The sequence below is a fragment of the Homalodisca vitripennis genome, unplaced genomic scaffold, assembly GCF_021130785.1.
Source record: "Homalodisca vitripennis isolate AUS2020 unplaced genomic scaffold, UT_GWSS_2.1 ScUCBcl_955;HRSCAF=3950, whole genome shotgun sequence".
Taxonomy (NCBI): domain Eukaryota; kingdom Metazoa; phylum Arthropoda; class Insecta; order Hemiptera; family Cicadellidae; genus Homalodisca; species Homalodisca vitripennis.
The window spans coordinates 95,867-103,596 of NW_025777142.1; the positions used below are offsets into that span (position 1 = coordinate 95,867).

The following is a 7,730-nucleotide window of genomic DNA, read 5'->3' on the forward strand; positions in this document are numbered from 1 at the left end:
TATTTATAACTACAATCAGTTATTTTTTAGGAGGAAATTAGAGTTTATTGCTATACTTAATAATAATATATTTTAAATTTATAACACTGTTTATAAACTAGAGAAAAACTATGTCTTAAAACAGAAGGGGAAAATATTGATGTGAAGTTACGTTATTTTACCTCAACATAGAGACAGGTATATAAACAAAAAAGAGAAAGCTACCCCTACTACTCCTGGACTACCGTGGGGTTGGGCGTGGTGACTGCCTTCCAAATCCTTACCCCCTCCCTTACCAGGTACAAACTAATTGTTTGCAGAATACCGAATCTTCTCAGTTGTGCTGTGTTACCTCTTCGAGCAACGTCTCTCCTACATTTTGGCTTGCCTTTTTAAAAAGGTAAGCTCTGCTTTATTATTTTATATTCATTTTTTGAATCTAAATTCGAATAATCATTCATGCGTTAATGAACTAAATAGATTAAGGAGCGCCTATTAACTTATAGTATAATATTATTTAAAAAGAAATGTCAATTGATGAGAGAGTAAATAAAACCTTTTTTTTAATATTTTACTGTAGGTACTTAATCCGTTCGGTTTTTTTTATCAGTGGCAGATAGTATTTTTATAACAAATAATTATTAATGAAAAATTTCTGAATTATAAAGATATCTGATGAATTATTTTTATATCTAAATATATATCTAAATTGCATCAGATTGCCCGTAATTAGATTTATAACAAAATATTGATTTTGAATATGTTTTGAGTTAAACAATCGTAACATATTTTATTATGGCACTATATTATATAGTAAATTTAGCATAAATATAAATCATGCGGAAATATAAACGTAGCAGTTTCATTCACTTCCGGCATCTCTGGGTTTAAGCGCTTCAATATTTGTACTTCTCTTTGGAAACTGTAGACTACTTAATCCGATGAATAAATTATTGGTTAAGAACCTTGTCACCTTGTCTGTGATTAATTCAGTAATTGCAAAATTTTTACTATTTATATAATATGAAAATAAATGTAAAACTATTAATTTCATTTTACTCTTGCTGGTATTAATTATTCTTATATTTAGGCGTTGACTTTTTTGGTATATTCTTTTTAAGGTACCAGACTTGTTAATTTGACCTAGTATTATGTTGTGTAGAGCATTTTTCATTTGATACTACTGTAATGGTTAATCCGTTTCACATAAATTTAAAAAGACAACGAAAATATGTTGAAGTCTTATAAGATATGTCTTTAATTTCTTTGACCTACTTAAGTTTTATTTTTCAATCCAAAATAAAACATTACTGAAACGTAGGGTTATTTGGTAATTGCAATCGTTTATATCCCACAGTATTATTCTACAGTGGCTGTTGCTTTTTACACAAAAATAATTATACAGCGTTAAGGTCGTTTGCAAGCAATCTGAAGGATTACTTTGATATGCACTCAATTATAATTGTTAATTGATTTTGTATGCTTCTCTAAATTGAAAAAACACAAATGCAGATGCCGTTATCATGTCAATTAACTTAATCCATTAATTAGCTATACTATATTTAGCGATTAGAATCATTGTTTTAAACGCTGTTTTTGTAAAATGAACTATTTTGTAATATTTTATCTTGATAGGAAATACAGAGATATAACTACTCTGGTTAACTGAAAACTTAAAAAAATTTAAATTATTATTCGTTAAAATATTAATATATTTAACATGATTACACCTCATTCCAGAAATAAAATACAAAATTGTTTAGAGTTCATAACAAATTTAACATCTTTGTCTTTGTTTTGAGGACAACCGTTGGATCTTTGTTTGAATATTAACGTGGGGGAATACCCATATTCTCCATAGGTAGTGTTTTATTTTCCTAATATTATCGATGGAATATATCCGAAATCAGGTTATACTTTTTAAAAATTTTGATAACATTTTAGCTATTCTGTAATGGATTAGTAATGCATTAGTCTGAAATATATTAAATAACGTAAAAGAAAATGTATAAAGTTCATATATATACAACGCCATGTAGCTACATTTTCTAATTTCCTCTTCTGTCACAAAAGTAGTGCTCCGCCACGACCAGTTATTGCTCTAACACTACCCTAGGGCTATGATTTGGAAGACAATGCAATACATTTACGAGTATTTCCTATAAAAAGACCTTAATGTTCGTGTTGAGACACGGCTTTGTACATAAAAAAACACACATTTCGGCGGCACTGAGGATGCAAGACGTCGAGTAGAGTTGTTTAAAACTAATAAGTGTGAAATAATGTTTTAGTTTTTAAATTTGTAATGATAAATTTCATTCATGGAAAATTTAAAATTAGTATTGTCTGTTGCAGACTGTGGAGCATCTGAAGAATGGGTTTGAAGGAAGATAAAAAGTCAACGCATATTTCTAGAAGGTAATGTTTCAGTTAATATTTTGAGTTGTTACTTTTATTAAAATTGTTTTATGCAACCTCATCGCCTATACAAATATGTACAATGAAGGAATTGCTATTGAATCTTTAGCATGAATGTTGCAATGGATTTTTTAGGTGTGTCCCTTTGCCACTGAAATGACCAACGGATATTTCATATATAATACATACATTAACTAGGTACAAACAATGAATGTTTAGTTTATTTTATATTTTTAACTCTTTTTCAGATCCACTAGAATTCTCCATTTCAACAAATTAACAAATAACACATTAAATACACTAGTATTAATAATGATTTTTTATAACGTGTATTATATTTTTTGATAACATTTCGTAACGATAACACTATGTTTGTCATATAATATTATTTTCCTGAATTGTTGAGAACAATATTCAGGTAGTTAAAATGATTTTTAACTGTTTCAGTAAAAGGAGAAGGACGGATGTTTCTCGGATGTGGTCGAGATCACGCTCGAGGTCATCATCCAGATCCCGATCACGATCATCAGGGTAAGTTCTTATACATTACTTTTGCAATTATGCTTTATGTATATGAATTATACAAGAATATGAAATTAAAGATTACTCTTAAAGTGAAATTAATTTCTAAGAAATATAATGTTAGGAAAAAAATATACACATAGTCATAACCCTGCGAATCATAATACATACGATTAGTTTAATTAGACCTTAACTAACAAATCAGCTTAACAAGTAGATGTGAAAGATAATAATATGTAGTAAGTAAAAATAATAACCTGCTCATGTATAAATTAACTATCAATCACATCTACCCATTGTATTCAACCAAAATTCCAATTAATAGTACATACGAATCTAATTCCATCGATTGTATTCCACTTGGGGTATATGGGGTAGAGAGCCAACTCTTGGGTGGGCCTTACTCTTCAATAGACCAACATTTGTGCTGTCTCTTTGCTGTATGTATAACTGTTTATGATGTACGATGTATGATGTTTACGATGACTGCACATACTTATGTTAAAACAAAACACGATATACTGTATGGGTTTTTAACTAGTGTCCTCGCGTTTTATTTAAACCCTCTTTTTATTGTGGTAGGGGAGGGATTGATTTCAGTAATGGTATTTTAACTGGATAGGCGTAGTGTTGTTAATAACTTTCCAAGAATATTATTGGGAGGGAAAGAACAATAATTCAAATATACTTTTAATAGTTATGTGTGATTCTATTAATTGGAATTTTGGTTGAATACAATGGGTAGATGTGATTGATAGTTAATTTATACATGAGCAGGTTATTTTTACTTACTACATATTATTATCTTTCACATCTACTTGTTAAGCTGATTTGTTAGTTAAGGTCTAATTAAAACATCTTGTGGTACATATTATTTATTATTTTAAAATCAACTGGTTTACATTCAAAATTCATGTGTACCTGATTAGTTTACAACAAGGTTTTATCGGTCAAACCGTAGTTTTTGACGTGTTATCTTTAGGATAACTCAAAATAAATAATAGATGTATTCTCTCATAGATAGCTTGAACAGTGTCGTGTAGTACTGATCTTGTTTTGTTTATGTTTTCGCATGTAAGGTAACGGATGTCGGTGTACGTGGTTTTACTGATTTATAGCAGAATTTTACTCAATTACAATAAAATGAAACGATTTATGTATTTCAGGTCACACTCTCCACAACGTAGTTTTTTGGCTCAAGAGGAGAGAAGGGTCCTGTTTATCGGGAGGATTTTGAAAGAGATGACGATGGATGATCTTAAAACACGTTTCCAACGATTTGGAACAATAATTAGCATTGACTTCAACGAGAAAACGTAAGTATTAGAGCTTGAAATTTGTGCTATACTGTTACAGTGTGAAAGTAGATATAATAGTGTATACATAACTAACATTCATATTTTGTAACACGAGTGTATTTTTTTAACAGAGACAACTTTGCATACATTACGTACGCAAGCAGTGCGGACGCCTACCAGGCCGTTGTGTACGGCAAAGATCAAACACTCTTCAAAATCTTGCGGTACGACAGGCGCAAGGCGCCTCGATAGAAGCTGGCGGTAAGCAAACTGCATCGAGTTTTCTTATTAAGAACAATGTTAAAACCTTATGCTCTTTTATTCACCTACTTTAATTCGTATTGCTGTGGAGGATGTCTCGCCTTAATGATATATCAAATTAGCAGACACTCCATTTTAACATATATTTTGAATACAGTAAATATTTTGAATATTTAAACAATAAAGTACAAATTAGTATTATTTAGAATTGTAATAGCAGTTTACAGTAATAATTAACCATATAGTGTTTTATACGCTTTAATAAGGTCTTTAAAATTAGATTACTCCTATATTCTATGACTGAAAATAGGGTCGACAAAGTGCATGCGGTTTAACATATTACTTATGGTGCTAAATTCCCGATAGCCATAAATACAGCCAGCTATTAACGATATATGCCGAGTGAGGTGAGTTGCTAGATGTTAACATATTTATACACATACTAAGATGATCAATTCGACTGTAAGATAAAACAATCTTAATTTAATACTGTAATGACTGTTAAATTAGTTGCTAATTATCCTAATAATAATCTTCCTTTTCTTTTGCAGGTCCTCACCAGGAGAAAAATCCTGCACCGAGCCCCATGTGCTCTGTGCGCCGAGCTGGAAACCGTGCACTGAGCAGCCAAGTATCAAATGTAATGTAAAACAAAGTGAGAAGGTTCCAGCATCTAAGAGGTCAGTCTGGCACCAGGTCCAGATTACATACCGAACCTAATTATAATATTAATAATAAATAATTATAACTAGAATCAAGAATTGCAACACATAACTGTTGTTTCACAAAAGTAAAAATTTTATTGATACCGTAAATGTAAACACTGCAATGGATAACTATACCTAACAATGACTAGTAACTATTTTTTCAGTCTATTTTTTAAAAATCGTACAGTTTAATATAGATCTCTAAGTTTGATTAAAACCAACCTTAAATTAAACTAAAACTTACTTTAGTTGTGTTATTAGGTTTACTGTTAGAACAGTACATGTGTACACTTTAAATAAAGAGGGTTTTTATATTTGTTAAGTCCTTATACACTTTTCAAGATATGTGGCATCTGGAAAAGCTTTGATGCTGATTATATGATTAGAATCATTAACAGCTAAATAAACAAACCAGCTATACAAATTCCATTTGAATTATTGTTGAACCTTCCTTAAGACAACTACAATCATGATAACGAACTCTTATATTTTATTAAGTAGTAAGTAAAAATTTGGGGAAAAACACGTTACCCATCTTTAGACAACACTAACTCTGTTATTTTATGAAGTGACTGATCAAAGTTTTTCATACACTTTGAAGGAAATATTATTTTAAACAAAACGGTGTAAATAAAGTACACAGAATGCGACTAGCCTAAAATTGAAATATAAGCCTTCCTCCTACAACCTCAACTAACACCATCATAAACCATTATTTCTTGAAGGAGGAAGAGCTCTTCTAATTGGAAATATAAATTTTCTATTAGTTTATTAAAGAAAACTCACAATTCGCCAATTATTTCCATCATCAGGTTTATTTCTTGTTTCTCTAAAAAATTAGAATGAATATATTTGGTATGATTATGTTCTCAGCTGACTACTGCAGCTGAGCACTCTTGGAATTTTGCTCGACGGATAAGATTTATTACTTCGGCGCTCAGTGCACGGGTTCAGCTTAGTGCTTAAAAATGTCACAGCGTTCAAGCAGGACACCTTGCAGCCTTGAGTCAATCGCATATCTACGCAAGTACCACTATGTGCATCATCAGGTTTTTGAACACACACAACACACACACACACACATATTTTTTTTTACATATATATCATGGCTGTTAATTCACATTGTTCCACGAATTAAGCAGATACCTTTGACGCATTTTGTTGTTTTTGTAAATATTGTTAGTAATAATAATTTTTCTTTTAGTGTAATTAGGTTACATAATTTTGAGTACGTTTTAGTTACTTTTAACGCATGGACGCTCAGGTAGTGGCATGTACAGTGTTTTAGTTTTAAGTTAGTTTTAATTTGTGTTTTAGTTTAGTTAATTGCATGGACAATGGTGTAGTGTTAGAAAAGTGTTTTTGTAGTAATATGTCTAGGTTAGTTTAGGCTAGTGGTGGATGAACTCTGTCTTAAAACATCACACGATGTTCATGGCAGAGATTAGCGGAGTTACAGACGTCCCCGAGAGGTCTGGGCAGTTAGTTGCTCAGACCCCGTATCCACTGGGCAACGTGTGATAATCACATCAATAGGAAGTGATTTTCAAACGGCTGACTGTACACGCTTAATGGTAGAGATTAGCGGAGTTACAGACGTCCCCTAGAGGTCTGGGCAGTTAGTTGCTCAGACCCCGTATCCACTGGTATTATAAGATAGTATTACTGTGATATAAAAGTCCAAAGCAAAATTTAGGCGATAGACTAAACTCTTTTTCCTATGACATTTTGTTAGTACCTGCAAAAATTTCTCATCTCCGTGATATAATTTTTACAATATTCGTATTTAAAAAGTAAAATAATTTTATTTTGTACTGCCATAATAATTTATTTTTACTGCCATGTGTGGCAGTACCGTTGTATGCAAGCAATATTTTAAAACTCACTACACTTTAAGGTCTTATAATTTGTATAACACATAAGTTTTAAAATTGGTTTAAAAAGGTTAGCATAGAAAATAAGAATATAAATTATTTTAACTATTTGTGTGCAAGCCAACTTTGAGGGTAGTTTACATTAAACGCTTTTGGCTGATAACCTCACGTAGTATAAAGACATACCTTACCAAATGCATTCATATTCTTTTAAACACTCACAAATTATAAATATAACTTTTTATCATTATGATATGTGAGACATGTAAGAAATCCCCGTCTAAATATGGGGGATTACGGTACTTGTGGAAAATGTGGGTTAGATTTTCGTTTCCATTGTGGTACTTTACAGACTATCCGGAAGTTCCCTTTAACTCTGACATTATCAAGAGTGTACTGTAACAAGAGACATCTCATGCCTATATTCCATAAATGTATTGCATAATTGCTTACATTTCATACTCTAAAATACACTTTGATATTGATTGGTGCTTTATTTTGAGATATGTTGAGTATAGCACAGTAGTAGTTTTGCTAACATAGAGTGTAAGCATTTTATAAAGTATAATAATTGTGCTATAATGTATGATTTCCGTTCAACAGCTCAGCTGTTTAAAAAGGTTAATATGTATTTTATGCGTACTAAACTACTCATATTTCCCAATAAATCA

The 7,730-nt window shown here is 31.1% G+C and overlaps 1 protein-coding gene across 1 annotated transcript; it reads left to right on the forward strand.

Annotated features, from left to right (window-relative positions):
* The first annotated feature begins 2,351 nt into the window (after positions 1 to 2,351).
* LOC124371169 (peroxisome proliferator-activated receptor gamma coactivator 1-alpha-like) lies at positions 2,352 to 5,468 on the forward strand. The gene is made up of 5 exons (XM_046829482.1): positions 2,352 to 2,397; positions 2,845 to 2,928; positions 4,086 to 4,235; positions 4,349 to 4,478; positions 5,030 to 5,468. The coding sequence occupies exons 1-4, from the start codon at positions 2,354 to 2,356 to the stop codon at positions 4,467 to 4,469; spliced, it is 399 nt and encodes a 132-aa protein (XP_046685438.1). The 5' UTR covers positions 2,352 to 2,353; the 3' UTR covers positions 4,470 to 4,478; positions 5,030 to 5,468.
* Positions 5,469 to 7,730: the final 2,262 nt, after the last annotated feature.